The sequence below is a fragment of the Nasonia vitripennis genome, chromosome 5 (genome assembly GCF_009193385.2).
Source record: "Nasonia vitripennis strain AsymCx chromosome 5, Nvit_psr_1.1, whole genome shotgun sequence".
NCBI lineage: Eukaryota > Metazoa > Arthropoda > Insecta > Hymenoptera > Pteromalidae > Nasonia > Nasonia vitripennis.
The window spans coordinates 26,351,811-26,373,388 of record NC_045761.1 but is presented as its reverse complement, the minus strand read 5'-3'; the positions used below and the strand labels follow the sequence as shown (position 1 = coordinate 26,373,388).

General features: G+C 44.4%; 2 protein-coding genes across 2 annotated transcripts; one reads left to right on the top strand and one right to left on the bottom strand.

Moving 5' to 3' along the window:
- LOC100121026 (Golgi resident protein GCP60) lies at positions 1–4,054 on the top strand. Its single transcript, XM_001604561.6, has 5 exons — positions 1–393; positions 1,000–1,682; positions 1,769–2,152; positions 2,230–2,289; positions 2,378–4,054. The coding sequence occupies exons 1-5, from the start codon at positions 207–209 to the stop codon at positions 2,477–2,479; spliced, it is 1,416 nt and encodes a 471-aa protein (XP_001604611.1). The 5' UTR covers positions 1–206; the 3' UTR covers positions 2,480–4,054.
- A 2,184-nt stretch (positions 4,055–6,238) lies between these two features.
- Positions 6,239–20,811, bottom strand: LOC100121076 (serine-rich adhesin for platelets). The gene is made up of 12 exons (XM_008208803.4): positions 20,527–20,811; positions 15,156–15,284; positions 14,957–15,088; positions 14,555–14,635; positions 14,112–14,339; positions 11,825–12,028; positions 11,037–11,744; positions 10,667–10,967; positions 10,091–10,589; positions 9,405–9,695; positions 8,876–9,140; positions 6,239–8,705 (listed from the first exon to the last, which is right to left on the bottom strand). The coding sequence occupies exons 2-12, from the start codon at positions 15,177–15,179 to the stop codon at positions 8,523–8,525; spliced, it is 2,916 nt and encodes a 971-aa protein (XP_008207025.2). The 5' UTR covers positions 15,180–15,284; positions 20,527–20,811; the 3' UTR covers positions 6,239–8,522.
- Positions 20,812–21,578: the final 767 nt, after the last annotated feature.

Genomic DNA, 21,578 nt, shown 5'->3' with positions numbered 1-21,578 from the left:
CGTCATTCAGTCGTCGCTGGAACAGCTGACGTGCAGGTGTATATACTATATATATCGTAGTTAGTCGGCGGCCATCATCATCGCCAGCAGCAACTCTCTCCGCATATCAATCGACGTGACTTTCATTCCATCCGCGCCGACAAGTCCTGCGGCTAGTGTACCCTCGCAGCGTTTTCGTGCAAGAGGACGAAAAAACCTGACCCTTGATGGCATCGGCGAACGAACCGGACGTCTCCGCCGTGGAGGAGAACATCGCTAAGCTGTCGGTCGAGACGTCATCCAGCCCCGAGAAGAAGCTGTCCTCGGCCGGCGACCGGGCCGACGTCTTCGAGCCTCACCTGTCCGGCTTCGAGACCCGCGAACTCTACAAACTCGCGCTCAACTTTTACAAAGGTGAGTCATCCTGTCATCTCCATCCTAAGTATAGGTATATTGTCGTCGTGTTTACGCGGACACGTTGACAACGACGGCGGTGCCGGCGGTGCCTTGAGCATTAATTATTTATCAATTAATAGAGCCTGATCGATAGCCGCCCCGAGTCGCGATGCATTGTATAGTACTTATATTGTGTGTTGTCTTTAGACGCTAGTCGCGAGGTTGTTATTGGCTGTCTATTCTATATGGCTTTGCCAGAAGGTTCTGTTTGGACTAGCTTAGCCATGGGAATGATTGACTTTGCCTTGAAGTAGCTCAACTTTTCATGGCTTGTGTTCGAGCTGCTCTTTGTTATAGGCTTGCTTTCATTACTGAATAATAATTGGATTATCTAAGATTTGAAGGACGATAAAGCTCCACCTTGCAGTGTCAGATTTGACTCTTTAATACTTTAATCCGTAAATGATATCTCGTATAAACTGCTCTTTTTCATATTTGTGTAAATTTGATTGCTCGGAATTGGAATTATATTCATTTCTGTGGTAGAATTTACGTATCAGCATGACAAACTAATACAATGGTCATACATTTTAATGCAATGTAAATCGTTTTACTTCCTCACAGAGAAAGAAGGGAAGGCTGTGCACTTGTCTTACGAAGATAAACTGAAATTAGTAGCTTTTACACAACAAGTGTCTCATGGAATATACAGCCCTGAAAAATTACCAGAGCTGGGAGTTTTGGACGTGATTGGTAGAGATAGAAAGTTAGCATGGCAGACTCTGGGAGACATCACGAAGGAGCAAGCCATGGAGGGCTTCATCGTCCTTCTGGACAAGCTCTGTCCCCTTTTCAAAACGTTTGTAGAAGCACAAAAACGCGATATTGAGGAAAAATCGCGGCTGAAAAAGGAGGAGGAATTGAGAAAGATCGAGGAGGAGAAGAGACTGAAAGAGCTGGAGGAGGAGAAGAAGAAAGAGGAGGAGCAGCGCTTGAAGCAGGAAAAACAACGGAGGCAGATACAGGATGCACTGAATCAGCAGACTTTCTATCAGTTCAAATCGTACGCCGAGCAGCAGTATCCTGGCAATCCCGAACAGCAGGGTGTACTTGTCAGGCAACTGCAGGAACAACACTATCATCAGTACATGCAGCAGTTACACAGAAATCAGTTGGTTATCAAGGACAAAGATATGGATAAGAAAGAGAGCAGTGTAGATACACCTAATAAAGAGCCAGAGGAGGATCCATTGCTGGCAAACGATCTGTCTGCAACTAATGATGAAGATGATTCTGATGAGACAGAGGTAAAGCAAACTTTAAATAAAAAATGATAAACATTGTTTCATTCTCCATTGTACTTTCAATTTAATGATTTATTTGTTCTATTTAGGATTGGCCAAAAATAGTTCCTGCTGAGATGTGGACATACAAAGGTGTGGACGAGTTCAAAGAGACTATCAGGAGGGAAGAAGGGGATGCTGTAATCAAAGTTAGCCATGGAGAAACAGTAACTGTCAGAGTGCCAACCCACGAGGATGGCTCATGTCTATTTTGGGAATTCGCAACAGATGGATACGATATTGGATTTGGTGTTTACTTTGAGTGGTCAAAGCCAGAAACTACACAAGTGTCAGTTCATATCAGCGAATCAGAAGAAGATGATGAGGAAGAGGAAGATTACGAGACCAAGGAGGATTTAGAGTGCGGAGATAATACTGGAGAGTCAAAACCAGAATTCAAACCAAGCACAATACCTATCAGTGTCATAGTGCCTGTGAGTTGAACACACATGATTGGGTATCAATGTAAAATCTGATAATTCGTTATTAAACGAATTTCATTAATTTATAGGTATTGAGAAGAGATTCACAGGAAGAAGTTTATGCAGGCAGTCATCAGTATCCTGGACAGGTAAGCTCTTATGTCTTTAGACATGTTTGATCTATTTTTGCAAAAACCTAAAGAAATACAGAGAAGTGAACCTTTATTTTATTTTCAGGGTGTTTATCTTTTAAAGTTTGACAATACATATTCGCTTTGGAGAAGTAAAACGCTTTACTATAGAGTATACTATACAAGACCAGGCGTTACAGAGGAATAATATTTTAAGTACTTTGGGTAAAACATTAACGAGGTCATTAACGACGTTATGTTTCAATGTATAACTGTTAAACACTAGCCACTGATGCAATTGTTTATAACGCTATACTAGTCTGATTAAATGAAATCACTTGAACTATTTTCATGCAAGAAAAGGAGCGCACTCTTCTTAAATATAAGAGGAAAATTTATATATTTATTAGATAGACGCATAGTGACCCATTTTTTTCATTCTACTAAAAGAACTGAAAGAATTTTGGATGTCTTTTAAAAGTTGTGGTGCGTATAACTTTGTGTACAAAGAATTTTTATGTGTGTGGGTGTGTGTGTGTGTAAATAAATAGTCTGAGAGAATACCGGTACGGAATCAGGTGTGGAGGGTTTAAATGTATGTATGCTGAATGTGTATGAAATTTACGCACATCGTCACGTGCGCACATTAAATGAATAATTTTATGAAATTGATGTAAATGCGGTAATTGTTGCCAAACAAGTAAAGATTTTTATTTTGTTTATGAAATTTTAAAGCTTTGTTTCCTATTATTAAATATAATTTATAAGTGCTTGAGTTGATTGTGTATACAATTTAATTTTAACAATCACACAATACACATAATCGTCATAGAACAATAAAATTACATATGTATAAATATATGTAACAAAATCAAAATTTACATTAATTTCTGATGCTTGCAGTTCAGTGAATACTTATGTGTTTAGTTGAATGATTTCATGTGTTATTACGTTGTACACGTTTTTTTCAGACACTTTTAATTGTATCAATCTCTGTTAGAAATTTATCTTTAGGCAAGTGTATTGAAAATTAAGTAGAGATAGTCAACTTGATATATTTCAAAAAGTGGTGAAAGGAATTTGTGCACTATGTCAAAATTATAAATAGCTAATTTTATACACGTAATGATTTCCTCTGTCGTTATCAACTAATGATAACAACCTAGTTGGTCGAGTCTTTCGCGTTTTTCTGATGTTAAAAGTACTACAGGGTTCATTCACACTAACAATATCAAAACGAAACATAATAAGTTACGTGCTTAAATTGTCACGATTAATGTAAGCATAATACCGAGTGAGCATAATAATAATAATTGTAACGAGCTTGGATCAGCTTAAAATTAAAAATTACCTATTTATAATTGATGTTGTGTACTATATTAGAGAGACTTTAATGTGCAGTATTCATCTCGTTTGTGATATATTGTGTTTTAACTATTTTTCACTGACAATTATCACGTTGACTATTCGGTGGGGTTGATTATTATCGTTTTTTATATTTCGTAACCAAACAAAAAACAATCAACAAAATGAACTATGTAATCCGTTCGTGAGACACTTGGTTATACATTAATAAGGAATCGTCAATCTTACACATTATGAGCGCCTCGAATATATGAGTTCTGTTTTTTGAAAAATATATAAGTTAGAGCGATCAAGAGCTTAGTTTATTTTCACCTTCTAACACTGCTACGCTCGGAAGTGTGAAAACTGACGAAGAAAAATGTTAAAATGTCTAAACATGTGATATCAAGGAGCTAAATAAAACAAGCAACAAGTCAAAGTAGTCTTTTATAACATTTATTGAAATACGGTAACCATATTATTCATACAGCAACGCGATGCGATCGTTAGTAAGAATAACAATAGTAGTAATAATCGAATGATCATACTAATAATCATTATTTATACACTAAGATTTCGCAGCAAAACAAAAGTTCTTCCAACTCTGTTCTACGCCTACATCTCTCCAACTTAGCTTGCCAGCTTTAGCGCGAATCTTCTTTCCTAATACACGATTTATAAACTTAAGAACTCGCACTACGGCTTTAGTTTATACAAGAGCACTTTTTTGAGACGGCATAAGTTGCGTATTGTTTTTTTCCTCGATTTTCCCCACAGTGTCGCCCTCGAGTCTCACACCGTCACTTGGGCTCGAAAAACCATTTTTGTATTATTTCTCCGTCGACTAAGTACAGCGAAAGCACACGCGTCTGCCTTTGTATTCGAAACATCTTTATTTTTTATTCAGCACTTTCTCGACTTTTTTATACTTGCTATTCTTTGCGTACACGCAAAAAGCTTTTTATTACTTCCTATCGACTAACTTTTGCGAATGATTTTGTGTAATTATTCAAAGTTTTTGCCCAAAATCTAGTCTGTATTTTCTCGAAATCTGCCTTTTTGATTAATCTACGTTGAGTACAACTATAAGCAATATTTTCTTTGCATAACTACACACAATCACATTTCGTCGAGCGATTCTCCGTCGTACGTCACATAGTGTATTATTATAATGTTACATTGCGTTGTCTTTATTATTTTTTCCGAGCCCTATAACAAGCTAAAAATAACACGTCGCTGCTGTCGTACAACTTTTATACTTATTTTTTTTCTGCGTACAAGCTTTTAAATTGACCGTAGTAATACTTGCGCGTTTCATGTTACATAATTTTATATTTTTTTACGTTTTCCCTCAAATTTTTCTCACCCTCGATTTCATTTATAACCGTTTAGTCGAAAATACACGTATATATATATATATATAAGCTTTGAAATACAAAGTACAACAAACATACTCGGTATTTTGGTAAATATATTTGTTATGTTGCAATATCGTATAGTATATAATAAATTTCCACGTATTCTTATGCCGACTAGAATTTCTCGTTTATAATCGTAATTCACGCGTACACTGCGAGTAATGCTGAAAATTTCGAAATTTAAAACCGAGTTTGTGGAGCGCAGCGTTATTACTTTCAATTAATCTTCCGTCGTGACGTTAATTGATCGCCGCGCGCGATAATTCGTCAAAAGAAATAGAACGTTGTTTTTCATTGCGAAGCTCGCACGAAAATACTTGGTTCGTGTGTCAGGATTTTTCTATAATCCACGGCTGCCTCGGCTCTGAAGAGATCGATATCTCGACTAAGAATCTAAATTAAAACGCATTAGTTTTGTTAAACATACGTACAAACTGATTGTTATCAAACGTAGCGAATGTGGAATTTCCTGCTGGGAATTTCACACTTTCCACATTCTTGTCATACATGCAGTGTAGTATACATATTTTATACACGTTGTATTTTTACAAAATTCCCTCTACACGTACTTATTCTTTTTTTTATAGTGGTTCGTCGTGTTTACAACAATTCGAAAATTCACAAAGATTTTCAAGGCTCGCCTGCTCTTATAGTATATATGTATGGTTATACGTTCATATATAGTAAACACCTTTTATCTACGCGAATGTTCCTCTAATTTTGCGTTTCTAATATTGTTCTTTTTTCGTAAATTTATCGTACAAATACTTTCAAAGTTTTCTGTTTACATCTTCATCGTCGACTTTTACATGTATGTATATATAATATATATGCAAGCGGCAAGAAGGGCTTCGAGATTCACAAAAAGTTATATATATATATATATATATATATATATATATATATATATATATATATATATATAATCGTATAACGAATTACACTTACGTGATCGTGTTGCATGGGTAAGGTATCATGTATATATAATAGCGATGAATAAATTTAAATCTCAAAATTCAACGCGAAAATTTATTTGAAAGACAAGCCACAGGTAGCACATTTTAATTTTAACCGTTATTATGAGCTATTTGGCCACGATGAGATTTCGTCGTTTCAGCGATCGATTAAAGCACACTTATACAAGGTATACACTTTTTTCTCATTTTATATACCTCTATTTATACGTATGCCGGTATACTCTACTGTGAGTTTTCTTTCATTTTTTTTTTCGAAATTTTCGTCGATTTTTTTTTTTACTTTTTAAAAGTTCCATTGTCACTGTGATCTCGCTATATAACGTATATCGTACGAAAAAACAAACCTTTCGCAAGAATACGCTAACTTATATAATATGCTTTAAAAAAATAAGTTTTTCTATGGATTATCCAAGGTGAACGAAGGAGTCGAATTGGTCGAAAGTTTTTAAATGGCGCAAAAATAATTCTTTGTTTTTCTCTTTCACTAAACACATGCCTTCGATCGAACTATTTCGGTTTCGTGGAAAATCTCCGTATATTCAGTTAACTATTCATTGTCATCGCATTCGCGGAGAACCGATGGAAACGTAGCCTTACGAGGAATAAAAGTTACGTACTAAAATCAACATCAAAATATCATATCACACCTACTGAGCAAGATATAACAATTTTTAAATCTATATAATTTTGGCGCTTTCAACTTTTTAGCACAATTTCGACAAAAACGATAGTAAATATATATACTTCATCTAATTTCGCGCCTCGTCAAACCGAGCGATAAGATCAGAAATAACTTACCCAATAAAAATCTATTTTGCGTCATATTGTGCTCGGTCGGTAAACATGCGCGCGAGCATCGACGTATTTTTCTCGTGGCGCTAAAACGGGATCTCATGCATAAACTACGAAGCAGAAACATTAAATTTATGGAAGAATCGTGTTCCATTATATTTTCCCTTCGCGCAATTTTCACAGCCGTATTATTATTTTTTTTTTCTAAAAGCATCAGCGCGTTTCGAGCTCTTTGTTAACGTGTGGTACATGTACAGTGTGCGATTTATTTATTTTTTAGGTTCGTATAGCTATGCGGTATATCTATATCCGTAAGTTTAAACGACGAATCTTTTATAGGATTAATTCGAAGACATCGAGATGATCTGAAACTGTAGATTTTTTATACAGTGTCACAATTATCGATTTTTATAACACTAGCACTAACTCGTACGATTCGTTTGAATTGATGCTGTAATATATATTTATAACGTTTTTATGGAAGTAACGAATGTTACGCGATTCTGGCCGCGAAGAATGTCGCTGTTTCGCCCGCGCTCGTCGAGGCTGGAAAACTTTGGTCGTCCTACGGAAATGCCAAGTGTTTTTCACTTTTGCTGGCGTCCTTTGATTATTGTAAAAAAAATTTCGCCGTTTAAAAAATATTGTACAAAAAGAATTTCCGCGTGAATGAGTGGCTTTTAACCGCGTCGTTTGTGCATTATCGAAAAATTCTCGATCTTACAAAAAACTATAAGCGAGTGTTCGTCTCCGTTAGAAAATGAATGCACCTTTTTGAATACTCCGGTGTACACAAATTAGCTCGTTTTACTAATTAGCTTTGGCCAAGCTTACTTTTTTTGTCGGAATAATCAACTATATTTTCTAAGAAATTCAAACGGGAACGTGTACTATCGATCAACAATTTTCGTATAGTAGTCATCGAGCTTTCGAACGACATTCATACCTTTGCACCTTAATCCCAGAGTACAAAATATCGCATTGTACCGCCCCTTTCATCGCCAAAGTACCGACAGAATACACATTTAATATTTACGAAAATTACTCATTCACGTATGTATTATATCTATACATGTATACCGTAATATCATATACATAGAAGTCGCGATCAATTGTCATCCAAAACAATACCTCGACTACAACAGAGTCAAGTGTTTTCGAACGAATCAAAGAACACAATGAACACTCCGGTAAAAAACATTTATCACACTGTCGTCGGTCAAACGACTTTTATCATTATATAAACGCTCGATGTGTGGACAGTTTGTTTGTTATTTTTTCTCTCGTAACGCGAGCGTCCCCCCCTCCCCTCGTCGATAAATCTGTCGTTATACGCTTTTCGTTCGAAAAATAACAAAAATTTGATTGGACGTTTCGCGGTGGGGGCGACTCTATGGGTATCCGAAGCGAATTTCCGACGAGGTGGAGGCTCCCAAAAACGACTTGGACTTTTTATTTAAGGCAGATTTACGTTGCCAAAACGAGTGGATTGCCGACACGAGTCAACGAAATTCCAGAAACTAAGCTGTAATTTTATCCGTAATTTTCGTTCGATGAATTCGACGACAAATCGTCTAAAGTTTGAGCCGCCTACGATTAAAAAAAATCACGTCCTCAAAATTCGCCTACAAAGCGATTCGCGTCGAAGAATGTAGGAAGATCGAAGTGATCTCAGTAGCCCTTTCGTCGAATACCTCGCAGAATTCCTAAGCACCTCGGTCTACAGCGAAGTCTCGATGTTGATGCTGGTGCGTTTGCTTCCGGAGCCACCGGCGCTAATCCTGCAGCCTGAGTCGACCCGCTCGTTAAAGCTCTTCCTGAGCGTGCGGTCGTGTCTTCGCGAATCCGCTGGTGAGCTTCGCCTCTCCGTCAGCGACCTCGTCAGTCGGGATATCGCCTTGCTCTGTGCGTCAGATTGAACAGAGAGATTAATGTGTGTATCGATCTTGGACTCTAAAGTGGTGTGCTATTAATCGATAAATTAAAAAAAAAAAAATTAAAATCCTTGAACGATCGTCCAGCTTTTCCAACGTTTGAGATTTCAACTAACATAATATTTAATTGCACGCTCACCCCATTCGCAGGCTGTGCGGCAACAGCTGCAGCGCAGTCGACCGTCGAGGAGCTTGACGAGCCGGAGGCAAGCGCCAGTTCGTCCAGTCGGAAGTACGGATCGTCGACGAGGTTCGACATGTACTGGCTGTTGTTGCCGGCGTTGCTGCTGCTGTGCGAATCCGGCGGCACCGTCAGCCCGTCGTAGGACGGCAAAGATATCGCAGTTTCGCTTCGGCCTGACTGGGAGCTTGACAGCAAAGCCGTGCGCGTGCTATCACTGGAACTAATTGATGATTTTATTTAAAATCTTACTTGATTCTTGGGGTCCACTTATCGGGCTTCTCCTTGATCTAACCTACATGGGCTTAGAGAGAACGGAAAAACACGCAAAAATAGGTAGGCTAGATCTTCGGGCAGTTGCTGCTAAGGGCCGAAGCATAGGCTCGAATCTTGTCGGTGCTGTATCGGTATTTCAACCTACGTATGGATTTGCAAAGGACTGAAAAACTCTTTCGTCCTGCTTTCTTATGAAGTAGAATATACTTACCTCAGCGTGGCAAGTTGGTGTGAATCGGTGCTGAGCGTTCTCCGATGCTTCCATGCGTGACTGGCTCGTTTGGAGGCAGCCGCAGAGGAACCCGCGTTAGACGACGCTGATTCCAGTGCGGCGGCTGCAGCGGTTGTGTCCCGTTCCGTAAGGGAACGCCGCAGCCGCGACAGGACCGGAAGATTGAGGGCCTCCTCGTAGTCGGGCGGGTTCTCGCTGGGAACGACGTTGCGGCCGCCGAACGGGTCCGAGGGACATACCGACTGGATTGGACTCGCGTAGATTAAAGTTCTGCGGAGTAGAGTTTATTTTAGTAAGATCGATTTTCTAAAATTCAATCTTCACTCGCTTCGATGTAAAACACATCGCTTATGAAAGTAACGCATGCACGTAAGGCAACTTATGACGTGGATCGCATACATAGCGCCACGCGAACTATTTCACGGCTGGGATACTCTGGCCTAACCTTGCGCGACTCCTCCTCGCGCTAACAAGAGAACAACTTATGAGATTGCAGGAGAGGCCGACGTTACGACTGGTAGACACGCGAGAATCGCGCCTATGACCCTGACGCTCTAGCTTGCTTGTGACTTTTCGTTAAAAAGAAAGGGGAGGGGGGGGGGGAGGGTTCTTATACACACTTCCGAGCTGATTTCGATCTAATCGAGCAGCTGTTCTTTTCTCACCTAGAATTCTCTCTCCTATAAGTCAGAGACTGACAGCTGAGCGGCCGCTGCCTGTCGATTCTCAGGCTGTCAGGCCTCTCGAGCTCGGGTCTGCATCCGTCGCAATTACATTCCTCCCCGTCCTCCTCGTCGTCCCCTCCGCACAGTCCGATCTGTCCAGCCTGTTCACCGGCCCGAGTGAGGCTCTGCAGTTCCTCCGGCGTGACGAGGGTGAACCTGCGTCTGTTCTGCTTCAGAATGGACTTGAGGCAGAAGTAGGTGCTGCGCGAACTCGGCAGTCGCTTAACCGCCTCCGCAATCGGGTTCACGGTCACTCGACTGCTGCTGCTGCTGCTCGTAGTGATGGTCGTCGTGGTGCTGGTGCTGGGCTTGTCGACTGCCATGCGCTTGGGAATCGCGCCTGTGTTGCGCGGTGGCTGAGACGAGGATGACGAGTTCGATTCCTCCAGGACCAGGGCTTCGGCTCGCTCGGCTATCGCGCGGAGGTTCAGGGGGTTTTCTGCATTCGATTTTAAGAAAAATTATTCTTTATCTTCGGAAAAAGCTGCGGGGAATCGAACTCGAGGCCTTTCTTACCGCTCTCGTCGTTCTCCATGATGTTCTCCAAGCTGCGTCCGTTGGCTCGTAGAAAGCTCATGGCGGCCTCGCCGAGGATCTCGGTGCTCCTGCGCAGGTCCGGCTCCGAGTAGTCCCTGACGATGCACCTGCGCCTTTGCTGTAGCCTCGGCTCGACCGTGGCCACGGTCACGGCTTCGTGCTCGCTCGTCGTCGATCTTCGGCCCGTCGACGCGTCGTTCAGGCAACTTTGGCAGATACGAGCGTCGGCCCGCAAACTACCGCTCGCGCAGCTCGTCACGGGGGACTCGTGATCGGTGCTCTGGAATCGAACGTCCGTTTTCGCCACTGTGCCAAGTTCAAGGTAATACGACAAATGAAGACAACTCACCGCTCGTCTCAGTCGCTGCGAGCTCTCGGCCCTGGAAATCCCACCGCTGTCAGCACTGTCCACGTCCTCTTCCCCGGCCGTCGCCGGACTCTCCTCCAGCTGCAAGCTCTCCTGCGAGACGTACTCGTGTCCGTCGTAGGCGTGGCTCGCGTGGTCCACCAGACCGTGGCAGGGACACTCGCAGACCACGATGCCAGTGGCCGTCCTCTGCTGCAGCTGCTGGTACAGGGGTGCTCGTAGCTTCTGCCGCTCCTCGAAGTCCGGCTGGTGCTCGGCGGTAGCTCGATCGTAAAGCAGCGCCTCCGAGTAGCTCGGGACCATGTCCGAGGCCGTCGCCGACTCGGTCGTCGTGGGCACGGCTCTGTTCGTCGGCAGGGCAGCCGGCTCCATGAGGAGGGCCTCGCTGTAGCTCGGTGCCAGCATGTAGGAGCCAGGCGCGCTCAGCTGACTCGCCGACGTGTGGATCTGGATGTTGGTCGGCGTGTCGTAGTTGACGCCGAAGAGCTTGGTCACCTGGTAGTCGACGTACTGCGTGTTGCACTCGATGATGATTCTGAGCGGCCAGCTGAGCAGGAGCGCGCTAAGGCACCAGTAAACGTAGGAGCGCGTGAACCAGGGGTTCCCGAGCACGGCGACCAGGGTGATCGGACTGAAGTTGCAGCCCAGATCCAGGCCTTCCCTCATCTCCATGTAGTCGTCTCGGAACTCCTGTCCCATTCAATATTCGCGTCATAATACTGTACACACCGCACACCGACTTCTTCAAAACACCGAGAAGAGGCTGTTACCTGCTCGGCGAAGAACCGCGACCTGGCCTCCTCGAACTCCGTGGCCGACCTGACGTTGGAGAAGGCGAAGCCCTTGGACAGGGTGATCTTGGTTATCGGTATCTTCGGGTCCAGCACGAGCTCCTTGCTGATGTCCTTCGAGCCGCAGTAGTCGTAGAAGTAGAAGGACGTCGCGGCGTGAGAGTTGACCCTCTCGTAGTACACCTGCAAGGTCTCGCGGTTTATTCTTCGTCGCCAGCATGTATACCTACACGCGATTATCGATCTCGCTCAATCATCGCACGCGTCGCAGTGCACGAGTCCATTAGCGCGCCAAAGCCGTGCTATACTCTCGTGTTTGCAATAATTCAATACCTCGCGTGTGTGTGTGTGTGTGTGTGTGCTCGGAGGGATGCTGTTCAGGACGATCTCTCGAATGAGAAAACGCGCGATTATAATAAATTAATCGGCGCGCGCGTAGCGATTAACTGAATATCCGCGCCGAATAAATCAATTAGCGGGTGTGATCGAACGATGCGATTATTTAGAGCGTACGACCCGCGAGAGCAAGAGAGAGATAATCGGATTTGTCGGTCGACATTCAGCCGATCGGGAAAGTATTATCTCCTCCGGGCTATTATTCTCTTTTTCATTACCGCGTGCTCTCGTTTTTTTTTTTATTCTCCTCCTAGAATAGCAGCTTGCACGAAATTCAAAACACGAGAGAGCTCGTCCTTGCGCGCGTGAACCCCGCTGGCGATCGATATAAGCGGCATAAAGGCTCTTTGTGATTAAGATCGATAACCGCGCGCTCTTTGCTAATTTTTTCAAACTCCTCTCGAGACAATGCCGTGTGTGCACTCGGCATCGATCGAGCGCACATCCCCGCTAATCCGCGCGTAAATAATTAATTATGCGGCGTCGGCGGAACTCTTGTTTGCCAGCTCCCCGAGAGAGAGAGAGAGAGAGAGAGAGAGAGAGAATAAAGGAAAGGAAGTCGCGCGAGGCGATGTGGTTGCGCCGTGAATCGATGCCGTCCCCCGCGGTGCGAGACGACGAGACTGACTGCTGCGGCGGGTTTTGTTTGCCGGGACGAGAGGATGGGCGACGCGAAGGGGTGTCGGGCTGTGCTGGAATGGGAATTCGGAAGTTTTTTGTCGAGGAATGCGGCGTGAAATTTGTTTGCTTAAAAAGATCGTGCTATGTAAATAGTATCATCGTTGAGTGTAACGATGTGTATTTTTATAGTTTATCACTCGCACGAGTGTATAATTAACGAGACATTATTAGATCAAAGCGACTATTTTTCATTTCAGTACACGAAGCCATCCATTCAAAAAATCAAAGAAACGGAAAATCCCACACAATCGCTCCAAGAAACCCCATGAATAATAAAAGCCATCATCCTCGTACAGCGTGAGAGCTGTTAAATAATCGAAGAAACGCGCCGAACTCCCGCTCAACTTCCTCGATAAACGCAGCGAGAGTTAATGTCAACTTTTTCGCGCACATGGCATCTGCGCTTAGTTAAAATCCCACGCAAGAAGCTTGTATACCGAGAATCTCGCGCAACTCAATTTAATCCGGTAGTTCCATATCAGAGCAGGATGTTGATGTAATCGCGTGTGGTGCAGCGTATCGCGAAGAAACCCAGAGTACAGATATACCGTAATTATATTGTCGAAAAGTACAGGTCGCGGAGCGACACATACGTCTGACACTGACCGCTGGAAAACAATATAACGGATCGTTTGGAATTACACGTGCGTGAGCTGAGCGAAGCTGAATTACGAGAACGTGAGTCGATCGCACGCTGAGGCCGTGTAATCGAGAGGGGCGGACTGCTCGGTATAATAAACGACGGCTCCCGTGTCTCCTCTCTGCACACACACACACAGCCTCGAGGATAATTGGCCGCTTTTGTTCGAGATTTCGGTATGGCTTTTTGAAATCATCGATGGGATTTATGTACGAGATTGGAAAATGGCTTGCAGAGGGAGGTGGGAGGCTGTTTTGCATGACGCGGAGAAGCTCCTAATCTATGCCGATTTATGCATTAAGCAAAGTTCGTCAGCTTGTTTACGCTCATCATCCTCGAGAACGGGCGATTAATTTTACTCTCCTTTTTTACACACTCCGCTCTATACAAGGTCTGTTTTTCTCTGCTCATCGATCGTTGAGCTCATCAAAACCGGATGAGGGATGGCACGGCTCCTCCTAGCACTAAACAAACCCGCCAATTTCCCCGAAGCAGCAGCATAAGTGAAACCGCGAAGGTTCATACACGAGGCACAAAGGAATGACTGACCTGTGTGGTGGTGAAATTGTCGCCGTTGCGGTAGCGCATGATCTGGCGCTTTCTGCGCACGTAGTGGTAAGAGATGGCCTTCCACCATATGGTCGGCTGGGCCAAGCGCAACTGCGTCAGCTTGGCCAAGACGCCGCTTTGGCCCTCCGCGTGAAGCAGGTCGATCCGGATCGGCGAGTGGTAGCACTCGACGAGGTAGACCAGGTAGAGCATCCCCATGAAGGCCACCTTTATATTCGAGTCGGATTATGGGAGGGATATTGAATTTTCAAGTTGACCGCGCGCGTGTAAATTAATTTTCGAGTTCGAAGTTCGACGGGTTCAAAGGACACAGAGAGAATTTATTCGACAAAGGGCCGAGTCGGGTGGAAATGAGTTCCAACAGTCCGCAGCTCGCACGTGTGTGTATAAATTGAATTATTTCGAGAGGAGAATCAACTTACGGGGATGTAAATGTAGCCGTCGTCACAGGGCGAGACATACTTTGTGCTTCTGATTGGGAAGGTTGAAAAATTAATGACTATCTGGAAAAGACGCAATAAATCCTAGTGAGTATCAACATATAGGCGCATAGCAACAAATAGAAGAAAAAAAAATAATAAACAAGGAAAGCGAACAAGCGAGCCAATTCCGAGAGCCTCAATCTCGTGCGTCCCTCGGCTAACAAGCTTAATTGCAACCACATATGGATTACATATAGAATCCCACATGCATAGCAGCAGCAGCAGCGGCGCTATTATATAGCCGCGTATCTCTGAATAAACGCGGAAATGAAGCATTCCCGTGGCGCAGCTGGACGTACGCACGCGTATAACGTGCATATAACGGACGCGCGTTTATTATACCTTGGTTACGTTGGCGCATCTGCACCAGGTGACGGCGGCAAGGCATCCGTAGATCAGCACCGAGAGCACCAGGCATTTGCAATTGGCTTCCTTCTGGAGAGCACCGCAGAGGCTCTGTGGTAGCGGCTTTTGCTGGGGAATAAAGTTATTTTTCGAATGATAGAGCGAATTCTAATATGTGAATTAACAATATACTTACTTCCTCATTCTCGCGATTCATCATTGTATACCTAGTTCTCGCGCTATATCGAGATAGTATATCCCCTTTTGTTATAGACGGCTGCGTCGCGATTCATCTCCCGCTGTGCAGCACAGGCTCTGCGTCAGTCTGAAAGCACACAATGCGCTCAGGCAGTACAGTATACAGCTATGGTCCAGCCGCGTTAATTAAGCACTTAAGGCCACCCAGTTAGCGGCCGAACGAAATTTAAGACGTTATATTGCACCACGTGCGCGATTTTTCCGAGCTGGAAGTGGGTTAATGCTTTGTTGCCCGCGCTCTTTCTGCCTCTCTCTCTCTCTCTCTCTCTCTCTCTCTCTCTCTCGTAAAGGTGTGATTGTTCTTTTGTGAGCCGCGGAATGGGATTCGTCGTTTTGCGGTCGATTGTTGTATGCGCATTTTTTCTTCTATCTGCTCGAGAGGATTTTCGGTTGATCACGGTGTATTTATGAAGCTTTCGTCGTACGGCTTTTTTAATGTTTGAGAGGACAGGGGACGATTGTGTTCACTTAGAATGAAAAATTGAACGCGATCGATAAGGAGCACACGTCGGCGAGGTTTTCATATTCGCGGTTGGATAAAAGCGACGGCGATTAGAACTGAATTTCTCAACGAAGAAATTTTCTTTTCCGCGATGGCAGTTAACTGAATTTTCAAATATGCCATCTCCAATTATCAAAATCTTGGTTCTTCCCCACAAATAACATCGTCCGGATATTGAAATTCTCCAGCGTCACCCACAAATCACTCCTTTTAATAAAAAAAGCCGAGAGAGTAACGCCTTGCTTTTTAATACCAACGCGCGTGATATTCCCGACTCGCATTTCATTATTTACGCAGCTGCGTATGCGCGCGAATTACTCGGGTATAATAAAGCTTCGTGAAAAAAAACGGCCCGCGGAATGTAGGCCGCGCCGCGAAATATCGCGACACATAATGCAGCGGCGCATCTTTGCCTCGAACCCTCGCACGCAGAGTTACACCACTACCCTTTGCACAAGTGTTGAATAATGCATTTTTTTATTTATTTTCTTTTTTTTCTTCAAAAGTTCGTGCGCTCCGGAATAATTCCAGGCTGGAAAGATGAATTTGCGTAATTAATTATTCCGCGTGTTTTATTTATACTTTTCCTCCCTCGGCCGTCGAGGGAAACTTTTTAATTGGCCGTCGGAAATCATATACGACTCCGCGCGTTCAATTTTTTTTTTTTACGTTCCATCGGAATCGGTTTTCGTCTCCTGAAAATTTCATCGAGCGCGAGGTATACACACACACACACAGTTTTATTTATTTCATTTCCCCTGAGCACTGACCTATCGCTAGAGCACACGTGCTATTGACGCCGCGAGCGCGGAACAAAAGGTCGCGCGCGTCGATTTGAAATTCCCGCGCGCGTGGGATACATAAATAAAGCTAGATTTTTCAAATTGGAAAAGCTTCCCGCCGAGAGACAGAGAGAGGGTATTTTTATTTAAAAAACGTATCGCGCAATAAAACTGCAGCAGCGACGGATGAATCTTGTATGAGAGCATCATGTAAATGCTTCAAAGGAGCTAGTGTATATGCTGTAGATTACAGGGGTATGCATTATGTACACGTCGTAATCCATGCAAATGGAAAGGACAAAGCTTTTCCGTCGCGCTTCGACTCGCTCATCTGAAAATCAAATGAAATTAATCACGGCTTAATGCGCCTCGGGGGCCGATACAACTATCGCCGCAAAAATATTATCCGCGTTATTATTATACATTCGACATTTCCATTATCATGCAGACGTTGAATTAATTCGCGCAAAATAACAACAACGACGTGTACGCGCCGATCGAACGTCACCAACAGGCCGTCCATCAACGCGCGGTGAAGACTGCGGCTGGTGTACGTATATTCGAAATGCGCGGCATTACCGGCTAAAAAGCGGAGGGAAATCCCTCTCTCTCTATCTCTCTCTCTGTCTATCTTCATCCGACGAACCGGATCAACGCGGGATACCACCGCCGACGACGACACTGCAGTGTAGGCGAGATTTAGAGGGCCGCTGAATTTCCGACTTTAAAGGGGCACTTTCGCCTACTATACACACGTGTGAATTCGGCGGCGGATTGAGGTAATTTGACATTTTTCGCTTCATGGAATCGTTTAAATCAAGTGAAAATATCAGCCTTAGGTCAGACGCCGAGCTCGGTTATTCTCTCGGTTCAAACATTTAAAATCACGCTCCACTGCAAGCTTGAAAACACAGCCCCGAAAGCATACGGCCATAGCCATATCCCCCCCCCCCCGTTCGAATAAGTACACGCAATACACAGCGAGCATTAAAGCGGCCGATCCGTAACGGCACACCGTGTCTAAACAGCCAAACCGCTCGCAAACGGTTATACGCCGCTACGCTACAAACACACCTATACCTACACACTTGTATGTATATATAGACGCGAAACAGCGGAGAAAGCGAAAGAGTCTCGCGCGCGGAAAGTTTCATTCATAAAAGCTCGCCCGAGGCTTAATTACACTCTCTCTCTCTCTCACCTCTGCTTCGGAGCGCGAAAATTCAAGTTTCCCACACCGCACGCAGAGAAGAACGTAGTGCCATTGAGGGAGTACGTATGTTTTTAATTAGCGAAACGTATCGATGGGCTTGGAGAAAAGTGAGGGGAAAAAAATGAAAATTTCGCGTTGTTACGACTGCAGCGAAGCGCTTGTATGTCCTGTTTTTACGACTTTGATAAAACAGAACACTCGTAAAGTCCTCGCGAGCTTCTTTCGCTTTTATTTTTTGCTTCGTGCGCTGGGATAAATTTTAAGCGCTCCTTAACTCACGGAGGAACTTATACTCCCGATGCTTTTTTTTAATAACGAATGGAAAATACATTCGTTATACCTGCATCGAAGCTTAAAAAAAGCGACAATTAAAATGTCGACTGATTGATCGATGGCTTTGATACAGCCAAAAATAACTCATATCGCGAACGCGTCGTTTGACAGTCGGCGCGTATACGAGAGAGCGACGATTCGGTTAATTAAAGCGAAAGCAGCGCAAATGACACAAGCTCTGCTGCGCGAGTGTAACTTTTCTAATTAAACAGCGAAATTTCGAGTATACACACACATACGCGTGATAAGCGACGTCGTCGATATTCCGCGTCGACCCATATTTCGAGCTGTACCACTTCGTCGTCTCCATATATACAAATTTTTCGGCTGTGTGTGTACGCGTTATAACGGAGAACAATCGCGACAGCTGTGCAGGTCCGAGTCGAGTTCTCTCGGCCCTAATGCGAATAGTTGCCTCGCGCGGTAAGTAGGCCCCGCGGGAGGAAAGTTTTAAAAAGCTGCACTTTGTCAAAAAGTGGAATTCCGAGTCGCCTAGTTAAGTCTCGGAGCTTTTCGAAGCTTTATCGATGATCTATAAGAAGCTTCACGCGTGCGATGATTTCCGCGCATTGAATAATGCATACACTCCCGCGACTTCCGGTCAGTGATTCGCACAAGCGTGTATAGAGCGGAAAATCGCCGGGTCTCCGCCCTCTTTCTCTCTCTGAAGTAAATTTCAGCGAAGGAGCTTTACTTAAACGCGCTGCATCGCCGTATTTTCATCCCAGCTACGAAGCTTGCAAGTACAATAAAACGCGCGACAAAGGATCATCCGAGACGTGGATTAAGCTTTGACGCAGTTCGACAATTTTATAGACCTTCGTGTTGGCGAAGACGAACGAAGTATTGGCGCAAGACTGGGGGAATTGGATTTGCACGCTCTCTTTGCGCTATATATTCGACTCGCTGGTGAGAGACAGGGCGACGGATTTCCAGCTCTTTGCTCCCGATCTGAATTGCTGCATTGTTGTTCGAGTTCGGTTGTGTAACGGAAAGGCGAGAGCGAGTCGTAAATTTTTAACGGTCCTTTCTTACTCGATAACTATCGGCGCACTACTACACCTAGTTAATTAAAAATGCAGTTTTGTTCCTAACGAACGGAGGAGCTTGCAGTACACGTCCTCTTCTTCCTCCTCGAACTTGACCAATTAAAAAAGGATCGAGAACTGAATTTTCAAACTTTCAATTCCAATTAACGGTCAGCCGAACACGAGCAACTTAAATTGCACGCCTTATCGCGTTAGTTATTTACACTTGAAATATCACCCCGTTAATCAGTCTAATTATGCAACTCGCACTTTAACCTTCAGCTGCTCGTCTGCTCTGACCTTGTTACGTTACGTGCGCGAGAATTTCGAATTTGAAAAACTGTTTTAAAAAAATAACTGCGCGAGTACACCGAGTGAAAGAGACATGCATCATTAGACTCGACTCGTTAATTTAAACCGAGTGCACCGTCTCGTCCGATTTAACACATTCTACCGGCGCACATCTCTTGTCAGACTTAAGCCAATTAAAAATTAACGATCCCATTCAGGACGCGTTTCGAATGTAACTCGCGCTTAAACTCCCTCCTCGTCCCTTAACACCTAGATACAGCGCATAATGTTCTCTAAAAAAAAGTCTTCCAACTTGTACAGAGTTATACAGAGTGCATGATATAAAGTTCCTCGCGCTGTGCACGCGAGTGTTTCTTAATTAAGGCCGTTTTTGAGAAAAAAGTTTCGCTCGCCCGTGTACGTCGAAAAAAGTTGCGCGTTTCTGATGCATTGCAGTGGAGAGATGTCTATATATCTATATACCCTTCGCTCGCGCCTCGGTGTATATTCGCGGTTATACAGCGGCAGCTGGTTTTTCGTCAAGCCGTGCCGGCGATGCGAAAATTTTCAATTCCGCAGGATGACATAGAAATTACGCGTAATGGATATGCGCGCTGGCGAAATTTTCCCTCGAAAATTGAAAGCGCCCTCGTTATTATTACATTTATGTATAACCAGCGATTTCGCGCCCTCGAGAGCGAATTTACTTCTTTTTTTGCTCATCGTCTCCGCGCGCGCGCGTGTGTGTGTGTGTGTGGCTTCGTATAATCGAATACCACAAATGAAATCACTTAAACTCGTCGTTTCGTTTTTTCCCTCTTCCGAGATGACGGGACTGTATATGGGATCGATAGATGTATAGCGAGCAACTTTGGCAAATTTTATTTGTTCGAGGATAGAGAGGGAACCGTTAGTTTCCGATGGACCAAACTTTTGTTTTCCACTGCTGCGAGGATATATACATATATACATAGAACGGCGGATTTAACTTTGCCGCCCCCGCTCGCGCGCGGCTTATTTTCCCCGTGACGACGCCACCCGCGAGTGGAATATTACATGTGACTCGACGAGCAACTTCCAAGATTGCACCGAAGACGTTTTCTAATTTACTCTCGAACGTCAGAGTCGACCGCATCGGCGTTATATATTTTTTTTCTCACCTCAGCGTCTCATCCTCTCTGGTATCCTCGGCTCAGCAGCGGAAGCTCACACCGCCTCTCCTGCAAGCACCAGTACGAGCACTAGCACAACAACAACAAGCACTGCACTCAGCACCAACAAACAACACCGCAGTCCAGCAGCTTATCAGCAGCAACGGCAGCATCTCCCGAGAATAAGTCCTGGGATCCTGGCGCCGGCGGCTGATGGACACAGCCGCCCCATGTAGCGCTCGATCCGCGACATGTGCGTGCGTCTGGAGCTTGCAAGCGCGAGGAGCTGACTAGCGCCAACGCCGCCAAGCGAAACTCGCCAGAGCGGCGCCCCCAGCCGACGCCATCCCCCCCCCCCCCAGCTCCCTCCTCTCTGATCTGTCTCTGTCTGGCGCGCGCGTACTATGATGCCGAGGGTGCAAGCTCGTGCAGCTACGAGCTTTCGCGAAAACGTCGAGCGGGATGTGTTGCGGAGAGCTTTGTCGCTTGATTAGGTGGTTTTTCGAGGGTTTTTACGACGATGCGCTTGGCGTTCGAGGTATGGGCGAAATTTCGAAATGCAGTTTTAACTTGCATTAAACAGGTTTATTATCGAGGGACGCCGGATGAAAAGTGTAATAATGAAAAATTCCTCGAGAAGCCTCTTCTCATTTTACTGAGAAAAAGCCTACGTAAAACCGTTATGAGCAGGATTAAGTTGCGACAGATTTAAACATCCTCGTCCGAGATTATCAGAAGATTGCACTCGCAGCTGTTTTCGAATCTCCGAGATTCGCATCATCGACGATTCAACGCTCGAAAACTCGGCAATAAAACGAAAGGCAGTATAGCGTCTCCGAAAACGACTTTCTCTTACAGATCATTAAGAACCGAGACTCTCTACTATTATTTTTTCTCTCGACAAATTCCGCCGTATCAAAAGCCCGAGAATCAAAAGGGGGAGACAGACACAGCGAAGGGGGGCCGCGAGTGAAGCGACGAGTCATTAAGAGCAATTTCTATACGCAGCCGGTCGGCCGTTAATTTTAAATTGCTCCTCTCCTTCGAATCAGCGCGATCTC